The sequence below is a fragment of the Ictalurus punctatus genome, chromosome 17 (genome assembly GCF_001660625.3).
Source record: "Ictalurus punctatus breed USDA103 chromosome 17, Coco_2.0, whole genome shotgun sequence".
Classification (NCBI taxonomy): domain Eukaryota; kingdom Metazoa; phylum Chordata; class Actinopteri; order Siluriformes; family Ictaluridae; genus Ictalurus; species Ictalurus punctatus.
This window is the reverse complement of record NC_030432.2, coordinates 11,909,473-11,925,745: the sequence shown is the minus strand read 5'-3', so window position 1 is coordinate 11,925,745 and position 16,273 is coordinate 11,909,473. Positions and strand designations below refer to the sequence as shown.

Genomic DNA, 16,273 nt, shown 5'->3' with positions numbered 1-16,273 from the left:
CATTAGACACATACATCAAATTCCTGAACCTGAAGATTTTCCCATGTTCTCCCTAGAACTTATACCAATGCTGACATTAGCATTTATAAATCTCTGTTTACAATATTTGTTTCTATTGTACAATATTACTACAATTTAGTAATTCTTATTCTGTTACTATTGGATCAGACACAGAGTCTTTCAGATAATTGCTTTGCTCTATTGGTGTGTCTGTCCTAATCTGTTCATTAAAACTGCATCCAAACTGACCTGAGTCTGACAGAAGACTTCTTATACCAAGGATGTAGTGGGTTATGGACAATTACAGCAGGTATTCCTACCCCAAAGAAGAATACTTGGGCAATAGCAACAACAGCTAGCTGCCATCCATACAATCCTCTCCCAACAAACGTTTTCTACGTAAGGTAGAAAGATTTCAGAGCTCAGTTTTCAGAGCTCATTGATGCATTCATCAACATACAAACTGCAACAAATTCATCTATGCATGTTCAAGCCTTGCTCTGTTGACCAGTAAGGGGGAGAGTCATTCCCTATTGTATTACTCCAATGTGTATGGAGACAAGTTACTTGTTAGATCATAAACCAAGTACCCTACTGGTCTGGAACTTCCCTAGCTACAGACTCACAACCTTTAACATTTACCACAATGTTATAAATCATGAATAAAGATTACATATCAGTTATATGACTTATAAACTTTAATTACCAAGACAATATTGTTTATGTCCCACTTTTCATGTTTCTCTGTTGAAACCCCTTGGTCCCTGAACCTCTAGAAGCACCCTTGGATTTGGGAATACAACCTGCTTACACCATATGAGAGATACTAGATTCCAGTTGGAATCTGGAATGGGATGTAGGATGCAGTATTTGATTGACTGGGAATGATACAGCCCTGAGCCACGATGCTGGGTTCCAGATCAGGGCATCCTGGACCCTGTCCTGAACAGTGAATTCCATGCTTTCCACCCAACGGACCATCACCATATCCCTGAGATAAACCAGGTATATCTTTCTCATAGTGTTTCTGTCTCCATTGTCTCCAATGAAAAACATTCCATGATACTAAAATAATAAATAAAAAAAGATCACATGATCAGTCATATGATCCATGTTCACGTCTCTGGACTTTTAAATAGTTATACCTGTTCACTATCACACACAATCCTATAAAAAACTTGGACAATCTTCAGTTCTTTGAAACGCTCACTTAAACCTTTAACAGTAATAATACTGAGCTTTTATTCCATGACAATTGTATATGATTTTTACTGTGTTTTGCCTAGTTGTCTTTTTTGTCTGTTTGTAGACCCTTTGCCCACCTCAAGTTCCTGATCTTTGTCAATAAAACCTGTCTTTGTATCCAAAACTGTCTGTGAAAATATTTGTGTACGAACATCAGTTGTTCAAGTATTCTTCCAACATGCCTCATCTCTAAAGACTATTCCAAAGTTAAAGAAAAATACAAACTGCATGAAATTGCATGACTGGCTTCACATTAAATACTGTAAGTGGGTTGGCAGTATTTATAGTTCACAGTGTACTTTCCACATTGTTGATGTTCTTGGCCACTGTCGTGCTTTGGTCACTTTTGTCCTGTGCTATAAAAGCAGCATAAGCTTGACCAAACTTTAAATTTTAGTTACATCAAGATCCCTTTGAAGTAATGAAATGCATTTTCATTTTCAAAAGTCACTTGGCTGAAGAGAAGTACTGCATCACAAAGTTACATAATGTTTAACAAATAAGCAGTTAACAAGTGATTGTATGTGCAGTGGCATCGCCTTGTAGTCTGGGTTCTACTTACATGTTAGAGATCATAGTATATACAGTACAGTATTTCTGCACTTCCTACACAAGATTTTGATGCCTGTTATAATTCACTAAAATACTTCTAAGGTAATGTAATGACTATTTGTCTTTAACCATCACACTGTAACTTCAGTTAGAAACATATTTTAAATTAAAAAGTGAATTGTTTTGATTGAGTTGGTACAGCACACATGTTGGTAAAATATAACAAAATGGGAGAAATGAGAAAACACAAGATACAAGGAAATAATAGGGAAGACAAATGAGCAATGTAATGATCTGTTTTTATTAAAGTTCTTGCATCTCTACTTGCATCTGTTCTCCAGCAGAAATGGAAGGCCACATTTCTTTTACATACCTGACTTAGTGCATCACTTTAAAGAGCCAATCATTAAATCACTGAAACTAGTTTTTATTGCAGTGATTTTGTTTCTTTTAAGATTGACTACGTTTTGCAATATTTTTTAATGTATAAACTCAAAATTTCAATAAATAAACTTAAACTGTATAAAACCCTAAAAGACACAAAATATCATTTCAATCAGACATAAACTTATAAAGTTTTTTGTTTGTTTGTTTGTTTGTTTGTTTTAACAAACATATTGACACAGGTCACATGCTCCCTAAGCTGAGACCTTGGTAGAGTCTCTACCGTATAAATACCATACAGATTTTATTTGTACAGTTATAAAACAGTATAACATTTCATACAGCACATAACAAACAGGTATACGGATGGAATGCCATGTCTATAATTGTTAGGCTGCTTAGGAAAATATGTTGATGGCAATGATGAGCACTGGGTTCATTCAAATTAGCAAGAAACAAGTGTCCTCATTGGGATTTCTAACTACATTGCAACCAATATAAACTTATAGTACTAAATCTTCCTCAATAGTGTGAAATATAACACATTATGAACTGAATATTACTAAATATAAGCTCCACTTTTGTGTATTAATAAATATGACTATTAATATTAAACTAAAAGAGTCTATCAGAAGAAATTGTACAACACTAGCACAGCAGGAGGTGTTTAGAATGCTGGCAAGTGAAGCTTAGTCTTAAAAAACAATCCTCAACACAAGACTCATAATTGCACTTCACTGGTGACACTTAGACTGAGACTTAATGACTGTTTTCTTTCTAAATGCATTATATTTAAAGAAACACTAATGAAACCCTGGCATCAATGACTTGGACTTTGATTTCTGAAATAGACAGTGGTGCTTGAAAGTTTCAAATTTTGTGCTTAAAAGTTTAGCATTTTCTGCATTAATATGACCTAAAACATCATCAGTAAACTGTATAAAAACCTACAAGACACAAAATATCATTTCAATCAGGGATAAACTTATAAAGTTGTTTTTACAAACATATTGACCCTCTTGACACAGGTCACATTCTCCCTAAGCTGAGACCTTGGAAGGGTCTATTATACAAAATAAATACCCTACAGATTTTATTTGTACAGTTATAAAACAGTATAACATTTCATACAGCAGATAACAAACATGTATACTGATGGAATGCCATGTCTATAATTGTTAAATTGCTTAGGAAAATATGTTGATGGCAATGATGAGCACTGGGTTCATTCAAATTGACAAGAAAAGAAAAAGTGTCCTCATTGGGATTTCTAACTACATTGCAACCAATATAAACTTATAGTACTAAACTTAACAGTGTGAACAATAACATATTATGAACTGAATATTACTAAATATAAGCTCCACTTTTGTGTATTAATAAAGCAGGTTTTTAGAATGCTGGCAACTGAAGCTTAATCTTAAAAAACAATCCTCAACACAAGACTGATAATTGCACTTCCCTGGTGACACATAGACTGAGATTTAATGACTGTTTTCTTTCTAAATCCATTATATTTAAAGAAACACTAATGAAACCATGGCATCAATGACTTGGACTTTGGTTTCTGAAATATACAGTGGTGCTTGAAAGTTTAGAATTTTGTGCTTAAAAGTTTCTGTATTAATAAGACCTAAAACATCATCAGATTTTCACACAAGTTCTAAAAGTAGGCAAAGAGGACACAATTAAACAAATAAGAGAAAAATATTATACTGAGTTTTTATTTATTAAGGAACATTATCCAATATTACATATTTGTGACTGCCAAAAATATGTGAACCTCGAAGATTAGCAGTTAATTTGAAGGTAAAATTAGACCAGGTGTTTTCAGTCAGTGGGATGACAATCAGGTGTGTGTGAGCTCCCTGTTTTATTTAAAGAACAGGGATCTATCAAATTTTGATCTTCACAACACCTGTTTGTGGAACTGTATCATGGAATAAACAAAGGAGATTTGTGAGGAAAGATTTTTTGATGCTCATCAAGTTAGAAAAGGTTACAAAACCATCTCTAAAGAGTTTGGACTCCACCAAATAAACAATCAGACAGACAAGTCGAAGAAATTCAAGACCACTTTTATCCTCCGCAGGAGAGGTCGACCAACAACAATGACTCCAAGAGCAAGATGTGTAATAGTTTATGAGGTCACAAAGGAACCCATGGTAAATTCTAAGCAACTGAAGACCTTGCTCACGTTGGCTAATATTAATATTCATGAGTTCACCATCAGGTGAACACTGAACAACAATAATGTGACTGCTCTCCAAAAAGAACATTGCTGCCCATCTACAGTTTGCTAAAGATCACATGGACAAGCCAGAAGGCTAATGGAAAAATGTTTTGTGGCTGGATGAGACCAAAATAGAACTTTTGGTTTAAATGAGAAGCGTTATGTTTGGAGAAAGGAAAATACTGCATTTCAGCATAAGAACCTTATCCCATCTGTGAAACATGGTGGTGGAAGTATCATGGTTTGGGCCTGTTTTGCTGCATCTGGAACAGTACAGCTTGCCAACATTGATGGAACAATGAATGCTGAATTACATCTTTGAATTCTAAAGGAAAATGTCAAGAGAAAGTGGTTCATGCAGTAAGACAACGATCCTAAGCACACAAGTCATTCTACCAAAGAATGATTAAAGAAGAATAAAGTTAATTTTTTGGAATGGCCAAGTCAAAGTCCTAACCTTGCTCCAATAGAAATGTTGTTGAAGGACCTGAAGCAAGCAGTTCATGTGAGGAAACACACCAATATCCCAGAGTTGAAGCTGTTCTGTACTGGGAAATAGGCTAAAATTCCTCCAAGCCGATGCACAGGACTGATCGGCAGTTACCGGAAATGTTTAGTTGCAGATATTGCTACACAAGGGGTCATACCCGATACTGAAAGCAAAGGTTCACATACTTTTGCCACTCACAGATTTGTAATATTGGATTGTTTCCTCAATAAATAAAAGAGCAAGTATAATATTTTTGTCTCAACTGTTTAATTGGGTTCTCTTGATCTATTTTTAGGACTTTTGTGAAAATCTAATGATCTAGATCATATGTATGCAGCTATGTAGAAAATTCTACAGTATATCCACAAACTTTCAATCAGCACTGTACAATCCCAAGAAGATGAAAGCATGCGTAAATGCTACTTAGTGAATCGGGTAATTTGTGTTAATAATAGGAGCTGTAAAAAAAACAACAACACCGCATGGCTAGCCCATCACAGATGGAGTATAAAAAAACTCACATTTGGGCTCTGTTATGTTGCACCATTTATGTAATTGTATTTCACTATTCACTTGTGTCTGTCATGGTTTTCACAAGCCTGTGCTGTTGGCCCATGTAGGGAAAGTGTCCAAATGGAACATTGCCTTTCCCCAGGTGTTGATGGCCACTGTGATGCAGAAGATTCCTATAATGTTCATCATTATGCCGGCCCTTGCCTTGAATAGATGAAAACCACCAAATGATTAGATCATAACAAGAACAAACTCAACAAAAATGATAGTAGAGCATATGTGACCTAAGAATAAATGTATGGTCAAGGGTAAGGTTGTTAATAGTACTCAAAACTCAAAAGTGCACAAATTACTAACCAATCAGAGTATTTACAGCTTTCAAGAGCATAATTATTATCTAAGAGAAACAACTCACCATGTCTGACACCTTGAGGTAGCCATAGGAGAATACAATAGCATTGGGGGGTGTTGCCACGGGTAACATGAAGGCAAAAGAGGCACTGAGTGTGCAGGGCACCATGACATACAAGGGGTTCATTCCAATGGAGTGTGACTAAAATGCAAAAATGAATCATTATATACATGACATTCGGTTAAAGCTCTACTATAATTCTCTAATTCAGATCTGTAATTTAAATGATGGTTTTCTTTGCCGTGAGCTGTTATTTAGTGGGTGTAATTAAGCTGGGATCCTTCTGGATGTTACATCCAAAACTGACTCATGTCTGTAAGAAAGCAGCCGGTCCTCAGAACTATTGCACAACTGGGGAGCAAACCATAACATAGCAGCTGGCACATAGTAATTTAAGCTTTTGAGACATGGCTTAGATCTTTTTTGGGTGTAAAAGAATGGAGCTCAAGGTTTTCGAGGTGTGTGTTTGCATGATTGTCATAGGTATAAAGATGTGCTTAAACATGCTTAAACAGGAATGGCCATAATTAAGGCAAGACACTACAGGTAGGAACAACAATTTTAATCATGTCAGTCATTTTTGGTGGATTTAGAAAGTCTTCTCTTAAACTGTAGTAATAAAAACATCAAAATTGAAGAGAAAAATGTCTATTTCACTATTTCAGAGTTTTTGTTCCCTCGCATCCACCGCATGTGATACTTTTTTGAAGAACGCTTTAAGCTCCACCGTTTCATATATCCCTGAAAAGCTTATTCCCTGATATATATTTTTAATTCATGTCTCATTATGATATACATATTAATTTCCTTTACAAATTGTGTTTTATCGCAGTTTTTTATGATTTTTTTCTATTTTCAGAACCAAAAAATCTCTCTTTCTAGATTACCCACATTCATGAAATGTTTCATGTTTATTCCAGTCCCTAATTATAAAAAATACTATGCAAGGTATTTCCTTGAATAAACAACAAATAAATAAGGATAGTATGTTCCAACATACATATCTGTAAATGCCTTTCCCATGATAGCATCTTCATAGTGAAATGAACATTAATAAAATAAAGATTTGATTTGTGCTCTTAGTAAGTATGCAAATTTACTGTGTATTTAATTACATGAAGCCTCATTTGCATAAACAAGTATAATTTATTTCAGATCAAAATCAGTAAGAAATCAATATGGATACAGAAATAGTATATGTAAATGCTCTTGTTCCTCATTAACTCTCATTTTCTACCTCTTTTTACTGCTCTCTGTCTCTCTGTTCATTTATGAATGTCACTGCTGCCTGAATGTCACTCCTGCCTGGTTCATTTGCAGCCAAGTCTCACTGCAGAGCTTTGTAAGTTAACTAAAGAACAGCAGAGTAGTGCAGTTTGGGGAGGGCAGAAGGACAATTCGGTTGCCTGTGAGCACAGATAGGCAGCTGAATTGGGCTACTTGAGAACTTGGCTGTCTGATGAAGGGGCCTCTAAAAGGGACTGAAATAATTCCGTGAAAAATGAACGGACAATCGGGTGTTGTGGATCTGGGTCAGGGTCGTGCTTCAATGCTTGTTTTCACTGGCAATCACCCACATACAGTGTACACTCACATTGATCTACTACTACTACTACTACTGCTACTACTACTACTACTACTACTACTACTACTACTACAATAAACTGCTTTTTTTAATGTTGTCCTTACCATAGAGGCCAGGACAGGGAGGAAGAGGGTAGCTGTGGCCACATTGCTGGTGCACTCAGTGAAAGTGGATATCAGGAGACAGAGGACAATGGCTATGGCCCAAGGAGGAATACTATGCAGAGGTGTTAAATGATTTCCCATCCACCGGGAAAGACCTGATTCCTTGAGCAACAACGACAACAGTTCAAAAATAAGAGGAATTTATTTATAGATTAAGATGATGGCATCTTACAGTATGAAAGCAAGTTATTCCGAATTTTTGCCTGTGACATAATCCATTCATATTTGAACAAATAAAACATATCTATTCAATCTATACTTTGTGAAAAAGGGTTCCTCAAGGGTTCCTCAAGGGTTCCTCTTGAGGAATGTTTAACAGTTCTAGCTAAACAGGTTCTATTTGGAAATCTTTATAAAAAAGGAAAACCAATTTTTAATTTACATACAACCTTTACGGCTTCTTCCAGAGGAACACACCGAAAAGCTCTTAACTGAAAAGTCCTTCATTAGAAAGCAGTAATCAAAGGTACACATTAGGTAGGAGGAGAAAATGGTATATGGTTAAATATTACCTCACTCCCTTTGGCCAGTGCAAATCCTCCCCCAAGGAGCAGGACTATGTTCCAGGGCATTTTCCTCTGAGCTACCTCCCATGTAAGCAAAGCTGGAGAAATATGGGGATACCCAGAGACAAAGAAAGCCAATACTATGAGTCAGTGACATGCACTTCACTTCATAACTCATCATTTTTGTGGTAGTAAGGTGTGTCCCACCTGGACCAGGACTAGCTGTTGGCCAGCAACAGAACATTGGTGGTGTTGATGGCAGAATGAAAAGAAGCACAGCGATGAAAACTGCCACCGTGGCATCTGTCACATACCTGATGTTTTAGTAACAATGGGAAATTATTCTGTATTCAGTACCATATTTAATCCAAACCATATCCATAAGCCACAGTTATTATTTAGTGAAAATGCAACAAAGTAAATGAAAGCCCATACTCCGCCTCTGAGTTGAATGTGTGTGTGGCCCAGCCGGCCACAAATCCGGGATCCCGGGTGAACCACAGGACCACAAGTAGAATGAAGAGAGCCAACACACTAAACTCTCCAAATGTCATGGGTCCCAGCAGCCGGTGCTGCTCTCGGATCACATTATACGCCGCAATCTCTTTCTCTGTCTTCACTGCCTTGCAGCCCCATGTCTTCCTGAAGCTGGTGGAAGGAGGGCAAGAAGAAACAGACTGTTGGACTCCGTTGTACTGGATAAACAAGGGTTAGCATTCACAACACTTACTTGAACCCCATAAAAAGAAACTGCAGCCACAGCCAGGATAAAGCTAGCATTATGATCATGTTTGGAAATGCAAAGCCAAACCAGGATGCAAAATTGATGACATCCCCATTCTGCGGAAACAGTCTAAGGGAAAAGGGAAAGACAATCACTTAATGTGATAATAGTATAAATAAGTTAACAGACTTGTAGAGTGAGAAGGAAAAGAAATTCTTTAGAATTCAAGGTTATCATCGGTACTTAGGTGTGACACCCACTGGTTCATTTGTCCCTTGAGTACCAGGTTAGGGCCTGTGCCTGTGAGTGTGGCCGTTCCCCCAATGCTGGCAGCATAGCACACACACAACGTCATGCCTTTACATATCTGTTTTCTCTCTGCTGCTTCTTGATGCCTGGTTGCTTCAGTTGACATGTTCAGACCACTTAATACCACTGCTGAGCAGAAAATAATCATAGCAAACAAAGATCTCACTTATTAAAATACAACACATTTGAAAGCCATTCTATTAGGTAGGGCTGAAAATGGTGAAATGAATTATCCCTATCTTGTATAAAATACATAACAATGGCCACATATCTGACCTTGCCCGTCTTTTTGTTTAGCAGACTCATTGTTTTGTGTGTCTGAAGCCTGGTTGGGCTCCACGCTGGAGTTGAGCGGGATTGTTTCGATTTCCTGGTTGTTCAGTTGCTCCAGGACTGCCTGCACTATGGGAACCATCATCGCTGTGGTTGCGGTGTTACTGATCCACATGGAGAGGAAAGCTGTAACACCCATGAACCCTAGCATTAGCCTGTGTCCAAACACAGGAACAACGAGAAAGAAAGAAACTTCAAATAAAAGTTGGCAACTTCTTAAGAACTCTATGGGGAAGAGACACTACGATTGTTCTACTTTAATTAGTGGTCACCTACAGTGCTGGACGCACTCCTACGAAGAGCAGCACTCGAAGAGCAATGCGCTTGTGTAGGTTCCAGTGCTCGACAGCTACTGCCACCATTAGGCCACTCACAAATAACATATTAGTGTCCTTCAGATATTGAATGCACACCTGGAGAATGACAGGAGAATAAACAGTTCATTTAACACCCATAATTCATGGAAAAGAAGCACCAGATCAAATGTGGTACAATAAACGAGTGATGTGCAGAAAGTTCAGATTAGAGATTCAGATCGGAGCCTAAATACAGAGACACCTGTTTTGACTTCATGATGCCGAACAGAGGAAAGAGGAGAGCAGGCAGCAGAGAAGTCACAGCCAGAGGGAGAGCTTCTGTACACCAGTACACTGCCATCAGTGAGATCACGTAAGCACAGCTGGCCTCCTGGAATACACACAGTCATCAGACCACACACTCAAATGATCTCAAATAAGCAACTCTGGAAAGAAAAGTTCAAGATTTTAAAAACATTACACCTGGAACCCCTGAGAGATATTTGCTTGTCCCTTAAAGTTCTATGTAGAAACTTATAACTAAGTAATAAAGGAAAGACCTTTGTAATATCACAGTCTAAAACTGGATTTAAAGAGAAGCAAATTAGTAAATGAATCACATGTAAATGAATCACACGTAAATTAATTACATGAAAATGTATCACTTGAATATGAATCACATGAAAATGAATCTCATGAAAATGAATCACATGTAATTGAATCATACGTAAATGAATCACATGAAAATGTATCACTTCAATATGAATCTCATGAAAATGAATCACATGTAAATGACTCACATTTAAATGAACCATGTGAAAATTAATTAATAAATTAAAGACAGAAACTTATAACTGACACTTTAGCTATCTGAAATGGTTCCAAGCAGTGCTTAATTTGAAAAACATGAGGTACTGGAACACCAAGGAAGAAATGATCCAGCAAGTGGTGACAAATTGAAAAGGTCCTAGAACATATATACAACAGTGCTCCAAGCTCTTTGTGTAATGCAGTAGTGTAGAATGTCAAGATATGCCATGATATAGGGCTAACAGACTATATATTACATGTTACAATGAGGGATTACAACAATAACATTTCAGTTTGTAGTTCAGAGTCAACTGCATATTTCCTATATATTAAGCTTCACAAAATGCATTCAAGCTCTCAGCAAACGTTCTCCTCAGAACATAGGGTTGTACAAACATACATTATGACCTCTAAACAACATAACATGAATATAACAACACAAATACTGATATTAATGAAAAAAAAATCTTTCTTAACTTGCCTGATTATATAAAATACTCCACAACATAGCTATGTAACTAAGATCATGTAACAGTCTCCTCCCTATGTTACAATTTCCTCTGGTCATCTCAGGCAGTTCAGTGTCCTTCAGAAACTTGTTCTCAAATAGGGGTCTCAGGACCTCCAGTACCTCTGTAGGTTTTTTTGTTTTTTGTTTTTTCAGTAGTGAAAATTTTAATCCACACAAGCATACATAACTGCACATTATTATATTTATTACTGAGTTATAATTGTTATTAGCATGTTTGACTAGACACTTGAAATGAATGGGTTTAATCCAAACCTCAGTAACCAAATAAGTACGTAATAATAACTTGGACCTAATATGTTCTGTCTGCAGAAAGTTCAGAAATTAAAACAGAATGTAAAAAATAATTAAAAAAAAATATTTGAATAGTTTAATATTCATATTATGTTCACAAATTAAATATGTGCTGAAGAGAGTCCAATTAAATATATTTTTCAGTTAAAAGGTTCCCTAGGTGCAAAAGGTTTGAGAATTCCTGGTTTGAAAATCGAGAAACACACATAATGCACAGGTTTGAATTTTGTTTGCAGTGGGCCAACAAGTTTCATAAATGGAAATGGTGCCTCCCTTGCTTTATTTTTTATTTTTTGCATCTTGTTATTCCTCATCATTTTTGCTTAAAAAATGACAACAAATTCAGCTGCTTTTTGTTGTTGCCATATCTATGATAACTCAAGTAAACCTTTATTATAATCACCAGTTAGTCATCACATTTTTTTTAATGGAAGTGACCATAAAGAATGATCATTTATTCAAATTATTTTGTATAATTATTACTTTATTTATTTTTATTTTTATTAAAGGAGAAAAAACGGCAGAGGTGCCTGATCCATATAAATAGGTTTAAGCAGATGTTTAAAGTAGTACTGGTTACAAGTCGGGTCCTTTTAGAAAGCTAAGAACTCTTAACAATCACAAAGAACCGTTCAACAACCATTGATGGGGTTCTTGTTTCTAGGATTGTAGTATAGATATTAAATGCAGTAGAGTACAGTGTGATACGGGCATTTATACAATGATACAACAATCTTTGGTTCATAGTTTTTACTACATAAACAGTATATAACAGCAGCGAGTTTGGGGTAGCTTTCATCAAGAGTTTAAAAGTATTACTTTTTATACATTTTAAACATCAGAAGAGAAACATGTATGTATAAAAGAATGAAAGATTTAGAAATAAGAATGAGTAGTCTGTAGCTTGATCCACTTGAAGAAATATTAGAAGGGAAAATCAACTATGTTTTTGCATTCTGATAAGCAGTCTTCGATCTGGAATTAAATACTACTACTACTACTACTACTACTACTACTAATAATAATAATAATAATAATAATAATTAAGAGACATGTGACCTCATTACCTCAACACACAACTGAAATAATGCTGAACTACGTTCAGCAAATAAAAAGTTCAGAAGCTGCAGTTATGCCCTTCTGAATGGTCTTGATACCCAAAAGGATGACACACAACATTGCCAGACGCCTAATATAAACAAACGTAAATAAATTTCATCAACATCGTTGCATCTACCAAAAGGTGGATTTAACGTACCGTTGTTCCCACATATAGTGGAAGTGGAAGCAGTATTAGAGGCGTAAAGAAAATAATTATGCCATTCTTTAAGGTCCAGATGGATTTCAGTATGGGTGACATCTCCAAATGAAGAGAGATCTGAGGTGAAGAAGTAGCACACACTTTTAGACTTTTTAAACTTAGAGAGAGAGAGAGAGAGAGAGAGAGAGAGAGAGAGAGAGAGAGAGATGGCAATGAATGAATACGCACTCACTGACGCAGTGAACACTCCCCCAACATATGACAACTTTAAACCTTGCAATATGCCTAAAAAAAATTCTGATTCAAATTTACACCTGCAGATTATTCTGACTGTAATTGTATTCTGTATCCTATCTGTTAAACAGGAGCTGCTGGCGCCATTGTAAACTACACTAAGTCTACTACAGTACACTTACATGCTTTTCAGTAGAGTAGTATGCAGTTTTGGATGTAGCCTCACTCTTTGTTTTGATGAACATCTTTCAGGATCCATGCCGAATAATAACTTGAGTTACATTACAGCACATCCTTGTGGAATAAAAGCGACATTGCTTTGGGCTGTTACTTGCATTGTAGTGACTGACCTACGTGAAGTTGCCCCCCCCCCCCCCCCCCGCACCCAACGCAAAACGTCGGCAGAACAGTCTCACTCGTTTGTTCTCCGTTTGTACTGGTTTATGCCGTAAAAATTTCCGTTTACAGCATTCAATTTGTTAACGCAAACACAAAACACTCAACGCTATTCTATCAAAACCAAGTTTTCCGACATAACATTTTGGTGGAACTACACGCAGGTTATTTTAAACTGTATAGGGACGAAGCGTCTCGTTACCATGGTTATCAAAGTCATGACGTCTGTGATGTAAACTATACCGTGCAACAGTTACGTTCGACATTCGATTTCTATTGCGCAATCTTTTGTGAGCAGCCAATCGTAGCGTAGAAGGCGGGACTTTACGTTGTACGGGTGGGAAAAATCATCCAGGGAGAAACGTTATGGCGGTAAACTACCTGAATTCAATGTCTAATATTTTAAAAACGAAACCAGCACAAATGAAACTTTTAGTGGCACAAACGGTGCACAAACGATTGAGACTATTTGGAGTGAATTTGGAGCGTGTGGGTGAGCTGAGTGACCCCAGAATGACCTATAAATATTCTTTTAATATCTCCAGAACCGAAACAGCACAAACGAACATTTTTACGGCACAAACCAGCACAAACGATTGAGACTATTTTGCCGACGTTTTGCGTTGGAGGGGGCAACTTCACGCAGGTTCCGTACCGTTCTCCTACATATCTATCTGAGTTTTTTCATCCTTACAATCCTTCTCCAGCTCTCTGGTCAGCCCCACAACAGACTATAACAAATGGGTGGCAGGCCCTTTAGAAAATGGCCCCCAAACTAGGCAGTGCCCTACTCCAATCTCACAGTGACTGCACTTCTGTTGCTTCCTTCAGATCTTTTCAGAAGTTTTCTTCTCACAATATTATTATTGTTTTTCTACACCTGAAAAACCTGTTTACTCTATTACTCTGCATTTACATTTATGGGATTTGTCAGACACCTTTATCCAGAGCCACTTACAAAAACAGACTCATGCCAGTTCACTAGATCAGGGATTAAGAATACCATCACAATCCTGCTGATAGGTCTACGGACTGCTGCTTGTGTTATAGGCCTACAGTTAGCTGCAAAGATGAGATTCGAGAATCATGGTCATTATTCATTATTTAGGGGTCAGGTGATCACAAAGTAAGACAAGGTAATCGTAGGCAAATTCATACTCAGGGCAGCAGACAGTAGAGGAACCTACTGGACTACCGTCTGACAAAGACAGTGTTACTGTCTATTTATAAACAAGAGGTGGCACTGTCATGTAAAGGATGAGAACATCTGAGACCGTGAAGGCAGAAGGGGTCAGACTAGTCATGGAGCCAGAGTCAGGAGCAGGGCCTGAGCCAGTGTATGATATGAAACAAAGATGGGAACAAGGACAGTGATAGATGTGAATAAGGCTGCTTTTATTTCCAGCAAATTTCTTAACATTTGTAAATATTTGTATTAACATAAAAAGGTTCAACAACTGAGACATAAACTGAACAAGTTTCCTAGACATTTGATGAACAGAAATGGAATAATGAGTCCCTGAACGAAGGTGGGGTCAATATTAAAAGTAACAGTCATTATCTGGTGGCCACCAGCTGCTTTAAGTACTACAGTGCGTCTCATCCTCATAAACTGCACCAGATTTGTCAGTTCTTGCTGTGAGATGTTACTCCACTCTTCCACCAAGGCATTTGCAAGTTCTTGATCACGTCTAGGGGGACACACGGTGACATGTAATTTTCCACTGCAAGGACGATCAGCTGTCCTTCCTGTCTCCCAGTAGCACTGTCTTAGGCGTCTTACATTACAGATATTGCAGTTCATTGTGTTGAACACATCTGCAGTCCTCATGCCTCCCTGCAGCGGGCCTATAGTATGTTCACGCAGGTGAGCAGGCACCCTAGGCATCTTTCTTCTGGTGTTTTTCAGAGTCAGTAGAAAGGTCTCTTTAGTGTCCTAAGTTATTGTAACTGTGACCTTAATTGCCTACCTCCTGTAAACTGTCAGTGTCTTAAGGAGTTTATGGTAAACTGAACAAGCATGAAAGAAGGGACGTTTCTTTTTTTGCTGAGTTTATGTTATAGGATATTTCTGGGGCTGTTAAAGTGCTAATTATTAATAACAAAGATAAGTAATTGGGGTTTTTATAAGATATGAAACATTCCTGAAAAAGAAGATAAAATGTTTCTTTAGCATATTCAGGTTTTTAGTACATAATAAGACAGGCAATGAGTGCTGTTTCATGTGTTCTGAATATTACAATTAATCTGAAGGAAAAGCCTGTATTCCTCAGCAATGTCGTGCTTTAATTCAGCTTTATAGTTTAAAATGTCAGTCATTCTTAGTTTTAACTAACTGCAAATTTAAATGTTCTATTAATGTAGGAGTGCAAAACTGCATTTTCCAGCAACATTACTTTGAATGTAGGTTCTACAACCAAAATACAGAAATCCATCCATTTTCCATACTGCTTATCCTACAAAGGGTCACGGGGGAGCCTGAAGTCTACTCCAGGGAACTCGGGTCGACCGCGACCTTGTGTAGGATAAGCAATATGGAAAATGGATGCATTCCTGCAGTTCGGGTGTAAAGCCTACACTCAAAGTAATGTTGCTGGGTGTCCCCTGGATAATCGTACACACATTCACACACTATAGATAATTTGAAAATGCCAAACACAGTTTGTTATAAGACATGCCTAGAGTGCATGACTTTGGACTAGGGAAGGAAACCGGAGCACCCAGAGGAAGCCATTAAAGAACGGGAAAAATATGCAATCTCTGTGCACACACAGCCGAGGCGGGATTCAAACCCCCAACCCCAAGCGTGCCCCCTGAAACCAAAAACCTACATTTATCTTCAAGATATCAAGATGTCTTATCATTTTCCATACACAGATTACCCATCCTGATCACCCGACTTACAATGATTGGTTCTGAGAATGTTTGTTTTTTGGTTCCTTTTTTAATTCTTAGAGCCTTGCTGTAACCTTAGACGAACATTCATCTAACATTCTGGTAAGA

General features: G+C 37.3%; 1 protein-coding gene across 4 annotated transcripts; it reads right to left on the bottom strand.

Moving 5' to 3' along the window:
• Positions 1-3,263: 3,263 nt before the first annotated feature.
• On the bottom strand, positions 3,264-13,518 carry slc13a5b (solute carrier family 13 member 5b). 4 transcript variants are annotated; one of them, XM_017490216.3, is made up of 13 exons: positions 13,057-13,517; positions 12,638-12,797; positions 10,009-10,137; positions 9,727-9,863; positions 9,394-9,605; positions 9,069-9,246; positions 8,815-8,937; positions 8,520-8,732; positions 8,292-8,398; positions 8,091-8,182; positions 7,519-7,680; positions 5,833-5,970; positions 3,264-5,621 (listed from the first exon to the last, which is right to left on the bottom strand). In XM_017490216.3, exons 1-13 carry the CDS (start codon positions 13,131-13,133, stop codon positions 5,496-5,498), a joined length of 1,854 nt encoding a protein of 617 aa, XP_017345705.1. In that variant the 5' UTR covers positions 13,134-13,517; the 3' UTR covers positions 3,264-5,495. The 4 variants fall into 4 exon arrangements, with proteins under 4 accessions (XP_017345705.1, XP_017345707.1, XP_017345706.1 ...); XM_017490218.3 differs by having other exon boundaries at positions 12,638-12,757; XM_017490217.3 differs by having other exon boundaries at positions 9,069-9,243; positions 13,057-13,516.
• Positions 13,519-16,273: the final 2,755 nt, after the last annotated feature.